This window comes from Spodoptera frugiperda, chromosome 17, assembly GCF_023101765.2.
Source record: "Spodoptera frugiperda isolate SF20-4 chromosome 17, AGI-APGP_CSIRO_Sfru_2.0, whole genome shotgun sequence".
Taxonomy (NCBI): domain Eukaryota; kingdom Metazoa; phylum Arthropoda; class Insecta; order Lepidoptera; family Noctuidae; genus Spodoptera; species Spodoptera frugiperda.
In genome coordinates, this window is record NC_064228.1 from 5,098,755 (window position 1) to 5,119,468 (window position 20,714).

At 43.6% G+C, this 20,714-nt stretch overlaps 3 protein-coding genes across 3 annotated transcripts in view; 2 read left to right on the forward strand and 1 right to left on the reverse strand.

The window, feature by feature from the left end:
• LOC118276910 (proton-coupled amino acid transporter-like protein CG1139) overlaps positions 1-9,943 on the reverse strand; it is a 33,641-nt gene extending 23,698 nt beyond the window's left edge. Inside the window, exons 1-3 of the mRNA XM_035595524.2 lie at positions 9,807-9,943; positions 4,113-4,228; positions 698-842 (exon numbers count right to left, since the gene is read on the reverse strand). Coding sequence (XP_035451417.1) covers positions 698-842; positions 4,113-4,228; positions 9,807-9,809 — 264 coding nt within the window. The 5' untranslated portion in view covers positions 9,810-9,943. The remainder of the gene's footprint in view (positions 1-697; positions 843-4,112; positions 4,229-9,806) is intronic.
• A 1,098-nt stretch (positions 9,944-11,041) lies between these two features.
• Positions 11,042-11,503, forward strand: LOC118276579 (uncharacterized). The gene has a single exon (XM_035594923.2). The coding sequence runs from the start codon at positions 11,042-11,044 to the stop codon at positions 11,501-11,503; it is 462 nt and encodes a 153-aa protein (XP_035450816.2).
• Positions 11,504-16,934: 5,431 nt separating this feature from the next.
• On the forward strand, positions 16,935-20,205 carry LOC118276738 (putative mediator of RNA polymerase II transcription subunit 29). The gene is made up of 3 exons (XM_035595244.2): positions 16,935-17,102; positions 18,249-18,939; positions 19,634-20,205. Exons 1-3 carry the CDS (start codon positions 17,040-17,042, stop codon positions 20,134-20,136), a joined length of 1,257 nt encoding a protein of 418 aa, XP_035451137.1. The 5' UTR covers positions 16,935-17,039; the 3' UTR covers positions 20,137-20,205.
• Positions 20,206-20,714: the final 509 nt, after the last annotated feature.

A 20,714-nucleotide genomic window follows, 5' to 3' on the forward strand; every position in this document is an offset into this window, starting at 1 on the left:
TGGTGTGAGTCGGCTCGTAGGTACCGGTCCGTGTGTGTCGGTTTACGGTAAACCGTGTGTGACAGGCGGCCGTCTGTTTCACGCCTCACGAGCACGTCTAAGAACGGTAACATTCCCTCTTTTTCCTCCTCAGTGGTGAACTGAATGCTACCGTGCACCGAGTTTAGGTGTCCCACGAATTCCGCCACATGTTCCCGGTTGATGACGGCGAATACGTCATCAACATATCTCCACCAACTTGGCTTGAAACTAGTCGAGTTCCTCGTCAAAACATTACATGAGTAAGCCGATATAATATTAATTAATTTAGTATGTCTCACGAAAGTTACAATAAGATCTCATTACATTTATTTTAAGTATTGACAAAGTTTTGTTATAATTAAGAAGTTATACTTACTAGTTTTTATTGAGGCCTTATTAAGACATAGGGTTCCCAATAATGCCAAAGTGACACTTTAGTTATTTGTGTTTACAAAATTGAAATTTTTGTTTCTAAAGCCTAAAAAGATTTTGAAATTATCAGCCCATTGTCATTTTAAACCTACGACATTTTAAACTACCTTACCTTATATAGGATAGTAAAAAGCGAGGAGGTGTCACATTTGTCCCAGGGACAAATGATGAAGGTGATGATTGCAAACACGACTTCGACATTGTAATTGACTGATTGATAAGTATATGTAAGAATATTACTCACGTAAAGACAATATCCCATGTAAATGCCGAAAAAGAAGTTGAGGGGTATAGTTACAAGTATGCCACCCTTCATGAAGCCTACATGACAACTGAGGATTCCTCCTCCCAAGGCTCCTTTCACTATATGTGCAATGGAACCAGTTAAACTGAAAAAAAAATTAACTAGAAATATTTGCTTGCCTATATGACTTCTCTTCAGTTGAATCGCCAAAGTACGAGTTTGTTTTACGTTTAACGAGATCGAAACGAGAATGCGTTCAGCGTATGTATTTGCTTTACGTTGAACGAAAATTTCGGCCTAGTTGGTGTTACTGGGGGACTTTAACGCCCATCACCAGGAGTGGCTGTTCCCATACCAGTGCACTGACCATGCTGGGAGGGAAATGCGTAAGCTTGCGCTAACGCTTGGCCTGACCCAGCTGGTCCAGGAGGCCACAAGGGTGACTCGCACACAGCTATTCGGTGTCAGTTTCTTCACCCTTGGGTAGCTCTGACCACTGTCTGGTGAAATCCGTATCCACGCACTCCCCGCCGGATCCTAGTCCCAGAGGATCTCGGCGGATGTGGCGGTACAAGTCAGCAGATTGGGATGGGATGCGATCTTTTTTTGCATCCTATCCTTGGCGGCCTGTCTGCTTTTCTACTAGTGACTCGTCAGCTTGTGCGGATGCCGTAACGGGGGTGTTGCGTCAGGGCATGGAATACTACATTCCATTCTCGGACGCGACATCTTTCAGTGGGACTCGTCCATAGTTACTTGGCATGGGCGGATGCCAGGCGTCGTAAGGCTGACGACACTCTTCAGAGGAAGAGAGCCTATAACCGGGCTGCCAAGTCATGCAAAAAGGCATTACGGATGGCTCGGTTCAACCATATTGGGCGAATAGGGAACAAACTGGCTTCTTACCCAGCGGGTAGTAAAACATTCTGGTCCCTGGCCAAGGCGGTTGAATCGAACTTCTGCCGCCCTTCACTCCCACCTCTCCTGGGGCCTAACGGGACGCTGGCACACACCGCAGTAGAGAAAGCAAACCTGTTTGCTTCTCTATTTGCGGAATCTTCACGTCTTGATACTGATGGCGCTTTGCCTCCTTCTCTCCATAGAGTTTGCGAGACGAATATGTCAAAAAATCGCATACGACAGGAGGTATATAAGACGTTGCGTAATCTCGACGTGAACAAGGCCAGTGGCCCCGACGGAATCCCAGCCGTGGTTTTAAAAACCTGTGCGCCTGAGTTGTCTCCAATCCTGACACGCCTGTTTCGACTTTCATTGGAGACTGGTCAAGTGCCGGTTGCATGGAAGCTGGCCAACGTGCAGCCTGTGCCCAAAAAAGGTAGTCGTGCCGACCCTAACAATTACCGCCCAATCTCAGTCACGTCCATACTCTGCAAGAGTATCGAACGTGTGCTTAACAACAGGCTCCTTTTTTTTTTTTTTTTTTTTTTTTAGGCTGGAATATCATCCAATGACTTCTCCCGCCTTGGGCGAGGCGAGAGGGAGTGTCAGACTCTTACTGACTAAAAACCACCCCGTTCCTACTCCTGCCCGTCGGGCCGGAGCCCCGGTAAACCCGCTAGGTTGTCCGCAGCTCCGGATTAGGCATCAGCCCTACTGGGCCCCATCTGTGGTGGTCTGATGGCTCTTTGAGGCGCGCGCAGAACGCGACGCGCCGCACGCACGGGTCTGGTTCTGGTCGGGCGGCGAGCTACCCTTGCTCGTCGTCCGCAGACCCGCACTTACGGTGGCCGGAGATCGTCGCGCGATCCCCGACGCCCGGAGTGTTTCTCGCGACGGCTGGGGCGTGAAGAGGTTCGTTCTCTCACGCGCCCCGCCTCCTCCTTAGCTAGCATGACTGCTTCGCAGAAGGAGGAGACGGCATCCCAGTCCCCCTCGCTCCGCACCATGGCTTGTATCAGTGCCGGACGCGAGAGGGTGCCGTCGCCGACCACATCCCTGAGGACACGGCGGTGCTCAGCCCACGCAGGGCAGACCGCAAGCGTATGTTCCACCGTGTCCTCCGGGCGGTCTTCGCAGTGATGACACCCGGGCGTTTCCTCCCGCCCAATCAGAAACAGGAACCTACCGAAGCTTCCATGTCCGGTAAGCACCTGCGTCAGGCGGTAGGTGAGGACGCCGTGGCGCCTCTCTAGCCACTCCTCAAAACAACAGGCTCCTGGCATACCTTGAAGGTAACGACCTCCTCAGCGATCAGCAGTATGGGTTTCGCCGCAACCGATCCACTGGGGACCTTCTTGCGTATGCCACCCACATTTGGAGCGAGGCCATCGAGAAGCACGGGGAGGCAATAGCGGTCTCACTCGATATATCGAAGGCCTTTGACAGGGTTTGGCACGACAGCCTTATCGGCAAGCTTCCTGCATATGGACTTCCCGCTGATCTGTGCAGATGGATTGCAGACTTCCTGAAGGATCGGTCAATCCGAGTAGTCATTGATCGCTGCTCGTCTGACCAATTTGGCATCAACGCCGGAGTCCCTCAGGGGTCAGTACTTTCAGCAACGCTCTTTTTGCTACACATCAACGACCTGCTTAAGCCCGGTATCTTTGGGTATGCAGATGACAGCACAGTTGTTGAAAGGTATGTGTCCGATGCGGGGATGTGGTGTCTTTGTCGAAGGTGGGTGTCTTCAAGGCCCGAGTGAAAAGGTTGCTTATGGGCAGACGTGCTCCACCGTAGGCCGCATCATCACTTACCATCAGGTGAGATAGCGGCCAAACGTCGACCCATTAAATGTAAAAAAAAAAAAAAAAAAACGAGAACGCGTAATTGGTTAGTTTATAGGAGTCGGCCAATCAGAGTGCCGAACGCGCTCTCGTTACAATTTCGTTCAACATAAAGCAAACTCGTACTAAGGTCCTGCGTCGAATCGGTCATAAACATAAACTGTCAAAGTTGACTTTTTAGATTGTACGGTCTAGTCGCATCAGTCGTCTTATCATCCGTATTTAGTGTGAACAGTATCAATATTAATATCTGTCATTTTTGTCATAATTTGCGGCAATTTGTGGGAAAAACAATCATGTAAGTTGAACAGGGGGCGGTAATGATAGCGCGCCACTGAGACCTGCGACAATGTCTGTTCGACCTATAGGTAGGTGTATAAAGATAGGCGTTCATAGACCCGCATCGTACGTATCGCACGCATGTGACGGATCGCATCAAACGGATTATTTTTCAGACTGCGTCCACTGTATCGACAGCGATCGGATTGCCGGTGCCACTTTCGCTCGGATTTTTGTAGTAATTGTACGTGCTGCAAGTGTATGTAAGAAAGAAGAGAATGAAGGAAAACGATGAAGAAACGGGCAACGCGCACGATGCGGGTCTGTGGACGCTTACCTAACAGTATGACTAACCGATGTCCGATATTATTGTAAAACAAAATTAAAACCTGGTTAATTTGGCAGCGGGTCTTGCTTTGACATAATCGTAGGCATCTTCGTCTGCTTGTGACGAAGTTAGATTCTGAAAATTCCTACTGGGGCTGACTCCTGGCGGTGGTCTAGACTATTGAAACAGATTTAAAATACAATACATAAACCATAAGCTTCATAAATTGTTGTCATCATTATCATACAAAATATAATATGAAAATACTGAATAAAGGTCTCCTTTTTAAAGAGAGCTATTTTTATTTTATTTTTTATTTATTTATTTACCTCAGGCATCTAAGGCCCATAGAAAAATACTATACATAGATATTACATACAATTGAACTATATACTAATACATATTTTATATAAAAAATAACTTAAAAACTAATACACGCGAAGCGTCGGCGTCGTGTTACGCTGCGTGGTGTCGCGTAGCCTTCCTCGGAATCTCCGATAGACGACACCCTTCGGCCAAAACTCTTCCTTGATTAAGGTCTCGAAGTGTTGAGTTGGAACTCGCACCATGAACGACTTGAAGTTCGTGTTGTGGCGCGACTCCAACTTCTCCACCCTCAAGGTCCAGTTGGTCTTGAACCGGACATACTCCACGATCTGCGCTCCACCGTCGTGGTGTGATGTAGACGGGACACGTACAGCTGCGTCGTTGGTGTTGCAGGACGCAGCAGGATGTTGGGTCCAGTTTGTGCGGTACCGCACTGATTCCTACAAGGTGGCTTCTTTTTCTTCTTTCTACCTTTATGAAGCCATCCTTGTCGCACGTGTCCTTCTTCGAACTAGTAAAACCTGGCTGTGGTTTGCCACGGGTTTGCTTTGACCTTTCGCTTTGATCCGCTCTGTTTGCGTCACAGCGGGCTTGTTGGTAGATGCTACCGCTGCGTAGGCGCGTTTTGGGGTCGATGTTCCTACACGAGCCTCAGCCGCAGGTGTTGACACAGCGGTGGCGGCGGGACGGCGTGCATCGTCAGCGACATCGGCGACCGGTGACGCACTCGAATTCGCCGACTCGAAACTAATGACGGACGTATTTTGCTATGCACCTCCTCAACTGATATGTCATTATCCTTAGAATACTTTTGCACTACACGGAATTCTATACTATGTTTTTTTTCAAAATATGAAATCATGCAATAACTCTTATATAAAAAATAACTTAAAAACTAATACACGCGAAGCGTCGGCGTCGTGTTACGCTGCGTGGTGTCGCGTAGCCTTCCTCGGAATCTCCGATAGACGACACCCTTCGGCCAAAACTCTTCCTTGATTAAGGTCTCGAAGTGTTGAGTTGGAACTCGCACCATGAACGACTTGAAGTTCGTGTTGTGGCGCGACTCCAACTTCTCCACCCTCAAGGTCCAGTTGGTCTTGGACCGGACATACTCCACGATCTGCTCCACCGTCGTGGTGTGATGTAGACGGGACACGTACAGCTGCGTCGTTGGTGTTGCAGGACGCAGCAGGATGTTGGGTCCAGTTTGTGCGGTACCGCACTGATTCCTACAAGGTGGCTTCTTTTTCTTCTTTCTACCTTTATGAAGCCATCCTTGTCGCACGTGTCCTTCTTCGAACTAGTCGATGGCTGTGGTTTGCCACGGGTTTGTTGACCCCCTTTCGCTTTGATCCGCTTTGTTTGCGTCACAGCGGGCTTGTTGGTAGATGCTACCGCTGCGTAGGCGCGTTTTGGGGTCGATGTTCCTACACGAGCCTCAGCCGCAGGTGTTGACACAGCGGTGGCGGCGGGACGGCGTGCATCGTCAGCGACATCGGCGACCGGTGACGCACTCGAATTCGCCGACTCGAAACTAATGACGGACGTATTTTGCTATGCACCTCCTCAACTGATATGTCATTATCCTTAGAATACTTTTGCACTACACGGAATTCTATACTATGTTTTTTTTCAAAATATGAAATCATGCAATAACTCTTAGGGCGGCCGTACACGGACGGCTTCAAGCAGTTATAACCGACTGCTTGAAGCCGCGACGGCACGATGAACTATAGCCATTCATTCGCTGCCGTACACACGACTGCTCGAGCAGTCGCGAACACTTCAAGCCGTCAACAGCTTCAAGCAGTCGACGCCGACCGCTCGAGCAGTCCGTGTACGGCCGCTCTTAATAATCTCGCCTTGTAGTCCAGTCATTTGGTAGATAAAAAGGGTATGTACAAACACGGGAGTTTCGGTAGGTTCCTGTTTTTGATGTTATATATGTTATGCTATATGTTCCACCATGTCCTCCGGGCGGTCTTCGCAGTGATGACACCCGGGCGTTTCCTCCCGCCCAATCAAAAACAGGATCCTACCGAAACTCCCGTGTCCGGTAAGCACCTGCGTCAGGCGGTAGGTGAGAACGCCATGGCGCCTCTCTAGCCACTCCTCAAACACTTGAAACTTTGTAGGATGATGTATTTTGGTAACCGCTATTCGCGAATTTTGAATAAAAATCAATAAATTTAAAAATTAAACTCCGGAACTGATTCAGCTTACATATCCGTGATGGGTGTCTATGGATAGGTCTTTAAAAAAGACATTAAGGTTCCTAAAACCACTTTTCGTCAAAATCAATCGTTTGAAAGTTAGACGCTTTCAAAGTGGAAAAATGAGTGTCCCCCCCCCCTCTAACTTTTAAAATAAGAGTGAGAAAACTGAAAAAAAATTATGCTGTAGATTATAATGGAAACTAACAACAAATTGGTTTGAACGAGATATCATTATTAATTTTTGAGAAATAAAACATTTTCAAAAACCGCAAATATAACTTTGTCGTTCATACAAACACTATGTAAAACCAAGTTATTTTACAACTTTTATATTATGTCATTTACTTGCTGTTACGGAACCCTTCATGGGCGAGTCGGACTCGCACTTGGCCGGTTTTTCAATATGGCGGCGCGAGCGGCGGGAGTACGAGGTGGCAAAGTTGAAATTCGAAAAGAGTATACCCAAATCTATAAACTCACCAATTTCAAAACTCCCGGAAAACTTTCCAGGTAAAACTACGAAATGACTGGACTATTGGGTGAGGCGAAAGGGAGAGTTAGATTCTTACTGACTAAAACCACCCTGTTCCAACTCCTTTTTGAGCCAGAGCCGCGTTAGCCCGTTAAGTTTTCCGCGAATCTGAATCGGGCATCAGCCTTACTGAGCCCCATTTGTGGTGGTCTGATGACACTTTGAGGATCGTGTGGAAAGAAACGCGCTATGTTCAAGATTAAAACTACTGATAGCTGCCAACCACTGTTTAAGAAGTACCATATACTGACACTTCCGTCATAATACATATTAGAAGTAGCTTTATTTGTTAGAAATAACCCTCATTGGTTTCCGCTTTTGGCAGATAATGTAGTTAGAAATAGACGTTAGAAATATAAGAATTATTTACAGCCTCACTCTACGAAAACAGCACTTCTCCATAAGTGTGTTTTGTATGGCACCTATAATATATTGTAGGTTGTGGAGTGTGAAGATTGAAGAGTAAGAAGATAGATATTAAAAGTCTCTCACAATAGAAATATATATAATTTATTTTTATACACAGAAGTTCATAAGAGTTCAGCACAACACAAGTAGGTATAGTTTGTAGGAGTGAAAGATTAGACGAGAACGGATAGATGAAAACGATAGTTAGGAAACACAGAATAACATATATAAAAGCGCGGCGAAATTATGTTAGATTAAAGTTAGCGAATTAAATCGGAGTAAGCCTGAAGCAAACGCGACTCGCCGATGGCCTACGTGCGACCCTTGACACCTGTCACTTTTATTTATTTCGTTTATTAAATTAAGTCAATTGACAGGAATCGCCACTCCAAAGAGTATATACTTAGTAGTATAAGAATAGGTCGCCACAATATAATAAAATTCCGGAAAAGTTGAAAAATATAAATAACAATAATTTATTCAAAAAATAACTGAAAACTTTACTAATTAAGCATTAATTTACATTATTACCGTGTTAAAGATTTTTTAAATGAGGATTTATAATTTAGTTGTTTGAAATATTTTAAGTTTAGTTGTTTTTCTTTTTTAATAGTTTTTATAAATTTTATTATTATTTTGTACGCCAATTATGGCAAAACATGTTGAGACTTACAATTTTAACTGTACTATCTGCATTTACATTTATATGTATAATGTTACCTACACAAATTTATACAAATAAATTTATTTTTATCTTTATCTTTAGGCTCAGGTCTGGTTCTAGTCATGCGGCGAGCTACCCTTGCTCACCGAACGCAGACTCATGCTCCACCGCGTCTTCTAGGTAAACTAGAATTGGACTGGAAGTCGATCTGATCGCTAGATAGTAAAATTCTTTTTTTTTTTTGAGGGGGGAAAATCATCCAATGACTTTTCTCGCCTTGGGCGAGGCGAGAGGGAGTGTCAGACTCTTACTGACTAAAAACCACCCCGTTCCTTCTCCTGCCTTTCGAGCCGGAGCCCCGGTAAACCCGCTAGGTTGTCCGCAGCTCCGGATTAGGCATCAGCCCTACTGGGCCCCATCTGTGGTGGTCTGATGGCTCTTTGGGGCGCGCGCGGAACGCGACGCGCCGCACGCACTGGTCCGGTTCTGGTCGGGCGGCGAACTACCCTTGCTCGCCGTCCGCAGACCCGCACTTACGGTGGCCGGAGATCGTCGCGCGATCCCCGACGCCCGGAGTGTCTCTCGCGACGGCTGGGGCGTGAGGTTCGATCCCTCACGCGCCCCGCCTCCTCCTTAGCTAGCATGACTGCTTCGCAGAAGGAGGAGACGGCATCCCAGTCCCCCTCGCTCCGCACCATGGCTTGTACCAATGCCGGACGCGAGAGGTCGCCGTCGCCGACTGCATCCCTGAGGACACGGCGGTGCTCAGCCCATGCAGGGCACAGCGCCACCGTATGTTCCACTGTGTCCTCAGGACGGTCCTCGCAGTGATGACACCCGGGCGTTTCCTCCCGCCCAATCAGAAACAGGAACCTACCGAAACTTCCATGCCCGGTAAGCACCTGCGTCAGGCGGTAGGTGAGGACGCCGTGGCGTCTCTCAAACCACTTCTCAAAGAGGGGACTTATCGCTGCAATGACAGCGAGCCCAGCCCTCGGTTGCGACAGTCGTTGCTGCCATTCCGCCATGAGATCGCGCCGGAGCTCGTCCCGCACTAATCTGGCGCGGCAGTGGAGTTTCGCCCCGGCGACGCGCGTCGGCGCGCAAACAGAAGACGCGCGCAAGCACTTTCGCCTCCAAATCCCACGGCGGTAATCCGGCAAGGAGGTTCGCCGCCTCTCCGGAGATCGTGCGATATCCGCGGATCACCCGGATTTGGCTAGTGACTTGTGACCACTCGACCAACGAGGCAGTCAAAGCAAATATTACAATATAAAAAAAAAACAAAATGTCTGTCGGTCAGTCCTGTAGTGAAGCTATTTGCTCGTTTCAAAGCGTAAATTGCTATGGGGAAGAACAAGCAAGAAACTCCATAGGTTACTCTTTTTCAATCAGGTTCACTATACAATTCTTGGTTACATTGTTTCATTACTTCAATTATGTGAGAACAATGTAACCCCAAAATTCTATCGAAAATGACTGGTGCTGACCAGTCCCAGTTGACGCATATAAGTTATCCAATTTTAAACAACTAGCCGTTCATCAAATACTGTTCAGAATTTCGCATACAATAATTTATCGTATTATTACGTATGAAAAACTTACCATAATATATCCTAAATTCTGTAGAAAAAATAATGTCTAAAAATGTCTTCTAAAATGAGACTTGTGTTCAAACTATTCTGACAAGTATTTAAACATTTGTCTAAAATGTTTCTTCTAGAAAAACTTATGTAAAATAAAGAAACATGAAGAAGTTTGGTTATTTATTCTTTGTGGCCTGGCCATAAAGTTCACACTACTTTTTACCCGACTGCGCCAGAAGGAGGGTTATGTTTTTCAAGAGTATGTATTTACCCGACTGCGCCAGAAGGAGGGTTATGTTTTTCGAGTATATGTATGTATGTATAATTGTTTGGCACGCTCTGCAGCCTAAACGGCTTGATGGATTTTGACTTGAGAGGTGTCGTTAGATTCGTATTTACTGTGAGAGTGACACTGGATATATCAAAATAATAAAAAAACAAAATGGCAGATTTTTGGTGCCAAAATCTAATATTTCTCACTCTCTAGCCTAAACGGCTTGATGGATTTTGATTTGAGAGGTGTCGTTGGATTCGTATTTACTTGTAGGGTATAGCTAAGGTACATTATAATAACAAACATTTATACGCATAAATAAACAAACATAAACATATCATTTACACTCATACATACATAAATAAATATAAACATTTACATACATACAAATACACAAATACATATACATACAAATCTACATACTACATACATTACATTCATTCATTCTTACCATACATGCTACTTTATAACTTTATTTCATCTATACACGGCCTTATGCCTGCGCACGTATGTACACGCCCTTAGCTATACCTACACACCGTCCGGCCGCTAGCGGAGCCCTGGCGCCCGCGTTGACAACATGCTCGGGACACTTCGGGAGTTCGCGGAGCCGTTCGGCACGCGGCGCGGCCGCCGCCTCCACCCCGCGCTTCACTCGCGCCCCTCGCTCGCCCACGTCAGTGACGTCAGTCCGCCTCGGCTAGCGATCGCGCGCGCATCGAAAACTTACTCTCGCGTTAACTTTATATAATTTCGTTGATCTCACTACTAATACTGTATATTTTATTATTTATTCAATATAGACAATTTAAAGTTATCTAGTATTTTATTTATCTCTTAATACTAATAAACACTACATTGGTGACCCCGAAGACTAAACACGTGCTTGTGCTTGTGCTACCTACTTTGTGCGCGGTGAACTTAGACTCAAACGCAGTAAACTTAGTGACTATATCCAAGTGCAATACGTATCGTAAAAGATGTGCGAATCAGAGAACATGATGACAAAATCCGATTTAACGGGTTCGAAAGACATTTTCCGTGTAGGCGTGCGCGTTCCGCCATTTTGGCCTGAAAAACCCGCGATTTGGTTCGCACAAATAGAAGGCCAATTCGCAATATCGAACATTACGGCGGACACAACAAAGTTTTTCTACGTCGTCAGCCACCTCGATCCAAGATATGCATCCGAGGTGGAGGATATCATAGTGAGCCCACCAGCGGACGATAAATACGGCCGACTCAAGACGGAGTTGATTAAGCGGCTCTCGGAATCCAGGGAGAAGAAAGTACACCAACTCCTCACCCATGAGGAATTAGGCGATCGGAAGCCATCGCAGTTCCTCAGGCACCTACAACACCTCGCCGGTCCTAAGGTACCCGACGAGTTTTTGCGGACAATTTGGTCCAGCCGGCTACCGAGCAACATCCAATCAATATAGCATCCCAATCATCATCGCCTCTGGAAGTTCTCGCTGATCTCGCGGATAAGATCCACGACGTCGTGCCGAAGGGTCAGGTCGCGGCCGCATCGTCCCAAGTAAGTGATGTCCTCACCTTAACTAAACAGATGACAGAACTGGTGAAACAAGTAGAGATTCTAACACGAAAGGTCAATGACCTTACCCGTCCAGGACGATCGCGATCGCGTTCATCTTCCCGCCATCGATCTCAATCGAGATCCGACGTGCACCCTACGTGTTGGTACCACTACAAATTCGGTAAAAAGGCTACTAAGTGCAACCAGCCGTGTAACTTTGATTCGGAAAACCCGAAAAGCAGTCAGTAATGGCGGCTGACGACTGCTCTACATGTAAAGGCCGCCTATTTATTTCGGATAAACGTACCGGCGTACAATTTTTAATAGATACGGGTTCCGACGTATGTGCCTACCCAAGGACGTATTTAAAAAATCAGCTGTCGTATGGTAAACTCAGTACCTACGAGCTTGTCGCGGCAAATGGTACTCCCATACGTACCTATGGTACCTACCAACTGTCACTGAACCTGGGACTACGTCGGGAATTTGTCTGGAACTTTATTATTGCTGATGTGTCGAGGCCTATAATCGGAGTCGATTTTTTAAGTTATTATAACTTATTAGTCGACTGCCGACGGCAAAAATTAATAGACTCGATTACGAATTTAACTGTTGGCGCGCCTGCAACCCACGAGATAACACATGAAGTGCTATCATTAAAAACCATCACAGGGCATTCAACCTTACTGGACCTACTACGTCAATATCCAGAAATCACACGTCCAGCTGGGTCTTACCACCAACCCATACATAATACAAAGCACTACATCCGTACTACTCCTGGCCCACCGGTAACATCACGACCGCGTCGTTTAGCACCTGACCGTTTGAAGATCGCAAAACAAGAATTCGAGGAAATGTTACGTAACGGAACGGCTCGCCGCTCGGAGAGTCCATGGTCTTCTCCACTACATCTTGTTCCGAAAAAAGATGATGGTTGGAGGCCGTGTGGAGACTACAGGCGGTTAAACGCGCGAACGGTGCCAGATCGCTACCCGGTAAGACACATTCACGATTTTGCTTACCAACTATCCGGTTCCACTATATTTTCAAAGATTGATCTCGTTAAAGCCTTTAATCAAATCCCAGTTAATGAAGACGACATTAAGAAGACAGCGATTACTACACCGTTCGGTCTTTTTGAGTTTACAGCGATGACCTTCGGCCTAAGGAACGCAGCTCAGACCTTCCAGCGATTTCTAGATGAAGTTCTACAAGGTTTGGATTTTACATTTGGATATCTTGACGATATTCTCGTATTTTCAAAAGGGGAGAAAGAACACATTGAACACTTGACGAAAATATTCGAACAATTAAAGAAATATGGTGTAGTCATTAATACTAACAAATGTGTCCTAGGTGTTAGTGAAGTTACTTTCTTGGGTTATCACGTATCCGCAGCTGGCATTCGACCCCTCCCAGAAAAAGTTCAGGCTATTCATGACTACCCCCTCCCTAAAACAGCTAAGGAGTTAAGAAGGTTCCTGGGAATGATAAATTTCTATCGTAAATTTCTACCTGCTGCTGCACAAATTCAAGCCCCCCTCAACCAAGCTTTAAGTGGTCCTAACATTAAAGGGTCAACGCCCATTACAGTAACAGCTGATATACAAAAAGCATTCGACGCCTGCAAGAGGAACCTGCTGGAAGCTACGCTCATCGCACATCCAGACCCGGAGGCCGAGTTAGCACTGTTTACTGACGCATCAGATGTTGCCATCGGAGCCGTCTTACAACAACGAAGACAGGACAGCTGGCAGCCACTTGGATTCTTCTCTCGCAAGTTATCTCCTGCTCAAACCAAGTATAGCACTTACGATCGTGAGTTGCTCGCGATACACGAAGGAATAAAGTACTTCAGGTATATGCTCGAAGCGAGAACGTTCAAAGTTTTCACCGACCATAAACCCATCACATTCGCCTTCACAACAAACCGAGATAACTGCTCACCCCGTCAACATCGCTACTTCGACTTCATATCACAATTCACCACAGATATCAACCATATAACTGGAAGTGACAACGTAGTTGCCGACGCATTTTCACGTCTAGAAAGCGTCGACACTACCATCAACTACAAACAGCTTCAAAGAGAACAGGAACATGATCAAGAATTACAGAGCTTACTAAAGAGCAACACAGCATTAAAGTTAGAGAGAGTCAAAACGATGGATGCATACATATACTGCGACCAGTCTACTTCTCGCCCTAGGCCATTCATCACACCAACTTTTCGTAGGCAAATCTTCAACAACCTGCATAATCTCAGTCATCCTGGTCCCAACGCTACAGCAAAATTGATCTCAGAAAGATTTGTGTGGCCTAAGATTCGTCGTGACTGCAGAACATGGGCTCAACAATGCACAGATTGCCAACGTAACAAAGTCACCCGTCATACCCATTCTCCTCTTTCCTCATTTCCTGTTCCTTCCAGCCGTTTCTCCCACGTCCACCTTGACATAATAGGCCCTATGCCACTATCTTCTGGTTTCAGGTACTGCCTTACAGCCGTCGACCGATTCACCCGATGGCCTGAGGCGTACCCTCTCGCTGATGTCACAGCGGAGACCTGCGCCAGCACCTTCATTGCTGGCTGGGTCGCTCGTTTTGGGTGCCCAGAAACCATCACCACGGATCGAGGAAAGCAATTCGACTCTCAGCTGTTCCAGAGCATCTCGTCCATCATAGGCGCCTACCATCGCCCCACCACATCTTACCACCCGCAGTGCAACGGGTTAGTCGAGAGGATGCACAGACAGCTGAAGGCCGCCATCATGTGCCACAACAACGCACAATGGTCAGAGACGCTTCCTCTGGTTCTCCTTGGCATGAGGAGTGCCTGGAAAGAAGACCTGCAAACCTCTGCAGCCGAACTGGTATATGGCGAGCCACTCCGGTTACCTGGTGAGTTCTTAAAACCAATAACTCACCACAGCATTGATGAAGCAGACTTCGCAGCACGGCTGAGACAGCATATTTCTAAGCTATCACCTGCATCAACTTCATGTCATGGCGAGAAGGTATTTTATGTTCCCAAAGATCTCAATACAGCTACTCATGTCTTCCTGCGGAAAGGACCTTTGAAGAAGTCATTGGAATCACCGTACTCTGGTCCACACCTAGTCATTGAAAGAGGACCAAAAACCTTCAAAATAGACGTCCAAGGGAAACATATAACAGTAACCATTGACAGGCTTAAACCAGCTTACATGAACAATGATGATGGCTTGTCACACAAAACATCGCCGTCACCACAACCACCAGCTGCTTCAACGCCGTCACCACCACCGTCATCTGCTCCATCGCCAGTTCCACCTCAACCACAGTCGCAGCCAGAGACCACCACAAGGAGCGGAAGAACTGTGAGATTTCCACGACACCTGTCTCACTATCGACCGTGAACCGGTCTCAGCGGGGGAGTGATGTAGGGTATAGCTAAGGTACATTATAATAACAAACATTTATACGCATAAATAAACAAACATAAACATATCATTTACACTCATACATACATAAATAAATATAAACATTTACATACATACAAATACACAAATACATATACATACAAATCTACATACTACATACATTACATTCACATTCATTCTTACCATACATGCTACTTTATAACTTTATTTCATCTATACACGGCCTTATGCCTGCGCACGTATGTACACGCCCTTAGCTATACCTACACACCGTCCGGCCGCTAGCGGAGCCCTGGCGCCCGCGTTGACAACATGCTCGGGACACTTCGGGAGTTCGCGGAGCCGTTCGGCACGCGGCGCGGCCGCCGCCTCCACCCCGCGCTTCACTCGCGCCCCTCGCTCGCCCACGTCAGTGACGTCAGTCCGCCTCGGCTAGCGATCGCGCGCGCATCGAAAACTTACTCTCGCGTTAACTTTATATAATTTCGTTGATCTCACTACTAATACTGTATATTTTATTATTTATTCAATATAGACAATTTAAAGTTAGTGCCTAGTATTTTATTTATCTCTTAATACTAATAAACACTACATACTGTGAGAGTGTCACGCGGACGCCAATGAGAGCGCGTGAACGACCACCTCTCCCGACCGCCGCAACCCCGCGCGCCAGCGCAGCCATTGCGAGCGGCGAGAGAGAGAGAGCGCCCCGACCACCGACGCGTACGGACGCATAGTTAAATCCTCCGCGGCTCTATAACACGCCATCTTTGTTTCTAGAACTTTCTTACTATTGTACGCCATTTTGTGTATCAAGTTTTTTGTGTAAAGTTTGTAAGTCTCGTGTTCGAAGAATAATGACGGAAAATTATGTAAATAGATATTAAAAGTGATTGACTTTAAAGTGTTGCATTAATAAACCATCCCTGAGCTAAGAAGTTGCTTTTAAACCTTATTTTATTAATGATTTTCAATATGGGATCGGGAATTCGGGACACGCGGTCGCATGTCCAGCCACAGTCCAAAAAAAAGATAATGAAATTAATATTTTGATTCCGTTACTGTTACTTGAGTGAGAGGTAAATTTGGTTTTCTCACTCTTGCGTAGTAAAATCTATCTTCTATCTCTTTTTTGCATATCTTTAATTGAGTTGAGTTTTTGATGAACAGAGTGTAAAGTTACCTAAGAAAGAAAAAAAATCAATTTACAAAAGTTCCCTTTGGTTTTTCTAGTGGGACTTGGGACTTATGGAAATAGCACCCTCTCAGGAGTACAACCTCTCGAACAAGAAAAAAAAAATTTAGGAAATCGATCCACAAATGGCGAAGTAATCGGTGAAAATATAAAAAACAACAAACTTTTTATTATATGGGAATTCTATGACTTCTCCCGCCTTAGATGAGGCGAGAGAGAGAGTCAGACTCTCACTGACTAAAAAACACCCGTTCCTACTGCTTTTCGAGCCGGAGACCCGTCAAACCCGCATGGGACTCCGCAGCTCTGGATCAGTCATCAGCCCTAATGAGCCCAGTATGATATATGATACAGATGGGGCCCCATCAGTGGTGGTACAAATCACAAGAGACAATCTAAATTAAAGACACTTGTTTATTGAGAGGGCCGAATACTCAAACGCTACTCAATTTTAAATCGCTCTCAAAACTACTTCTGTCACTATAAATACTTTATAAAAGACAGAGATTGCACGACATTTAAGAACAACTTAAAATTGAGTAACCTTTCAATATTCGGGGGTAAGTCATCAAATGACGCCTTGCACCTTGGGCGCGGTTCCCATAGTGCGTCTCCAATTGTACCTACCTAAATATCCGTGAAAATTAATCAACATAAAAATGGAGTGAATGTAAATAGCTTTCGAATTATCTACGGTTGTCGTAAAGACTTAACTACTTAGCAAATTGATTTCATGCATCGTGAAACAATCATGCTAGTCTGCAACAATATTTAGTCCAAAAGGCATTACCAGGCTATTTGTACAAAAATATGTTACGATGACGAGATTCCTGTTACTCCTGCTCGTTTTATTCATTTTCGATTCGTTGAACATTGCAAAGGTAATTTTAAAAGTAGAGTACCTGTTTTGTTATTTGTTTGTTTATTACTGCCTTGTAACCCTTTTTCCATAATATGTCCTTTAATCATAATATGTCCGAAGCTTTGTTCTTTATATTTTTACCCGACTGCCAAGGAAGGGTTATGTTTTTCGCGCGTATCTTGTATGTATGAGCATAATATTCTTTATTACCTCATTTCTTCTAAACGGCTTGATGGATTTCGACAATCAGGGCATCGTTGGATTCGTCTTAATTACCCAAGTGTTCTTAGATATGTGACGTAAAACAAAAACCAACATGGCGGCCGTGAGGCGCCCTAGATAGAAGTAAAAAAAAATAATATTATTTGCTTCAATATGGGTATCAAATTAAAGAGATCATCATGAGGATTCCAAAATGGTATATCACTAACAAATATAGAAAAAAAATACTATGTGCAATTATGTTCTTGATTATCCAAACTAAATACTCGTATAGGTACTACGCGACGCGATTGACTAGCGGTTTCTGAACTTAAAAGTGAAAAGTGATAATAAAAGTACGTCTGAACTAAATTATTTACAATGAATTTATTTATAAATAAAGGACTAGCGACCCGCCCTCGCTTTGCTGAACGTTAAATAAGGAATCTATTTACATAGTCGTTTACCTATAGCCCATGCGACGCGTCAACTGTAAAGACCGTTTTTTGTCTAAAACTAGTAGAAATTTTGAAACAGTGTAAAGAGCAAATTTTATCTTCATTTAATGTAGAAAATTAATAGACTATTTAAAAGGATAAGGATTAATACTATTACGGACAAAAACCCCTCACAATAAAAAATATATTGAAATTACAAAAAAAAATATTTATTATCTTGGTATTGGAAGTAGTTCTCTCGTGTCGTGGGTGAAATCTTGAGAAACACATATGTAGTCGTATTATAACTAACTAAAAAGTGTTAAATAAAAATAAATAAATTAAAAAACCCGACTGCATAAAAAACACTTTAAATAAAAACTGAAAAGTAACTAGACTAAGCTTGTTTTTTACTTTTCAGTTTTTATTTAAAGTGTTTTTTTATGCAGTCGGGTGTTTTAATTTTTTTAATTTATTTATTTTTATTAACTATTCTATTTCTTATTTTAATTGTGCGCTATTTTTAGGCAAATTCAGAAGAAACAACAAATAGTAGCGGAAATACTAATAATAACGATGATGATGGTGGTGAATCAGACTCGATACAAGTTGTTCAAAGGGACATAGTAACAAATACACCCATCCTAACTGATAATCGTGATGATATACTTGAAAAAGATGATGAAAAAACCGATTCACAGCAAGAAATGTTGAGAAATATTGATACAACTGAGGCAGATATAAAGTACGACCAGAGTCTTGATCAAATTAACAATGATTCTACTGACGCAGTATTGGAAAACCCACAGGATAACATTACAGAGTTATCTTTGCCTAGTAACACGACTGTAGAAGTGCAAAACGACGAAAACAATAACAAAGAATTTAACAATAATAAAGTAAATACAAATCAAACCAATGCAAATGATGAACAAAGTCAAGCAGATGATGTTAATGCAGAAAGTAATGATTGGAGAAGTGCTGAGAAATCTGATGCCTCAGGAGAGAAATTTTCAAATGAAAGGAATGTACCACGTGCGGAAACTAGTATTGAAGGTGACCTTGAAGAGCTTAGCACCGAAGGATATCAGGATAAGAAAGTTAGTGAAAGTTTTGAGTTACCAGAGCCAAGGCAGCCTGAAAGACGATCACATTTTGGTGGAAAATTCATGCATGCTCAAAACTTTGCAGCGCACGATGACCATACGTCTATTTTTGGTACCAAAGTTTTTACTTGTCTATACTATTGTAAGGTTGACTAGAAATAAATGATATTTTATGTTATATCCATAACATGGAATATTAATAATAATGGCACGTAACTATAACTACAATACTTTTCTAACTTAGAAATTAGGAAAATTATCGTTACTAAATTTTAATTCATAATGACTAGGTCCCGGCGAACTTCATACCGCCATGCGAAAGTTCGACTTTGTTTATTTGCTATTATTAAACTAAGAATGTCTCAAGATCAAAATTAACCAAAATGGTTAAACCTGTCTCGGTTTCTGGGGAAACACGGCTGGTGAATTTTTCAAATTACAATTTGTGAAACTTGTATTGCAAACCTGATTCTGGAACAAACTTATTCGATATCAAAGCTCGCATAGTACTACAGAAATCGAGGAGTCAATTGCCAAGAATATTTTAAACAGAAATGGACAAGACTTAATTTTACATAGGTACATATAGGTACATCACGCCTGTCTTTCATGGGGGTAGGCAAAGGCAATTGACCGCCAATTGACTGATGACTGTTGATGAAGCGAAAGAGGTAGGTATGTAAGAGTCGTAGCAATTGCCGGTCCATTGTATCTGCCTACATAATTTTAAAGTACCTAATTTGTATATCTAAGTAGGCAAGTAAGTTATAGATTTATAAATTGTTTACAATGAATTTCCTTTCCAGAACAAAGCCCTATGAGAAGATTCGGTGATGTATCAGTACCTCAATACCGACCCGTTTTGACTAGAGGTGGAATCGTATTCTCCCCGTCGATGTATCCAATGCAGCCAGGGACTTCACTGCTAGAGCGGTTGACGGGACGCTCCTTTTTCCCTCACATCCCTCCTCACATAAACCTGGGACATGAATATTTTCACAAACAACCAAAACCGAAAAGTAGGATAATTTCAGTGCCTCGGTATGAAGATTCGAAAATGATGGAAGATTACAATGACTATGGGCCAAATACTAATACTTACTCATACACTCCAGTCAGGAAAGTAACGACGCAAGTGCCCCCGCATCAAATCGCTGCTCCAAAGAAATTCAATGTTTTTCAAAAACTTGCAGAGGCTTCGAATCATCCTGTAAATAATAAGCCTATGAGAAGATCATTCAACGACTTTTCTAGCTCTCAAATACAATATCCCGAAAATTATGGATCATATGGACGAAGAATGTACTAAAATGTAATTGATGAATCGTATTTTCAAACCAGTTTAAGACTTCAATAAATGTTTAATTTTAATAACTTATTTGTTTGGTTTTTATTACAAACGGTTATCACGACTTTGGCAAATTCTTAATGTGAAAATAACAGGAATTCGGTGAAATTACAAATTTTATTTAGTTATAATACTTACAAGTTGTATAATACGTAGAAAACTAGAAAAAATATTTTTCTGCTTCGCGCCATAAAGCCAATCATAGACAACATTAGTTATATTTTTTAAAACTCTTCACCATAGACTACTAAATATTTTATGAACCATTGCCTGCTAAAAAATCTGATGTAGACTGCGATGACTACACATTGAGGATTTGGAGGACTCGTACAAAACCGCTACTATGTTGGCCTAAGTAACAAAGAACACAAGAGATATTGGTTCGCAATATTTGTAAGGACAATTTATATACTTCACTTTTATATAAAAGTATACTTAAATGTTTTTTGTCTTTAATCTAGTCAATTTTTAATATTAAATTATTTTATACATCTTCACACAGCGCACTGGTAAACTGCATTTATCTGAAACGAAACGCA

Excerpts from the sequence above, each read along its gene's own strand:
- LOC118276579 (XM_035594923.2), top strand. The coding sequence starts at position 11,042 with ATGTGCGAATCAGAGAACATGATGACAAAATCCGATTTAACGGGTTCG.
- LOC118276738 (XM_035595244.2), top strand. The coding sequence starts at position 17,040 with ATGACGAGATTCCTGTTACTCCTGCTCGTTTTATTCATTTTCGATTCG. Across the intron at positions 17,103-18,248 it reads ATTCGTTGAACATTGCAAAG|GCAAATTCAGAAGAAACAAC; the intron begins GTAATTTTAAAA and ends CGCTATTTTTAG. Across the intron at positions 18,940-19,633 it reads TGACCATACGTCTATTTTTG|AACAAAGCCCTATGAGAAGA; the intron begins GTACCAAAGTTT and ends TTTCCTTTCCAG.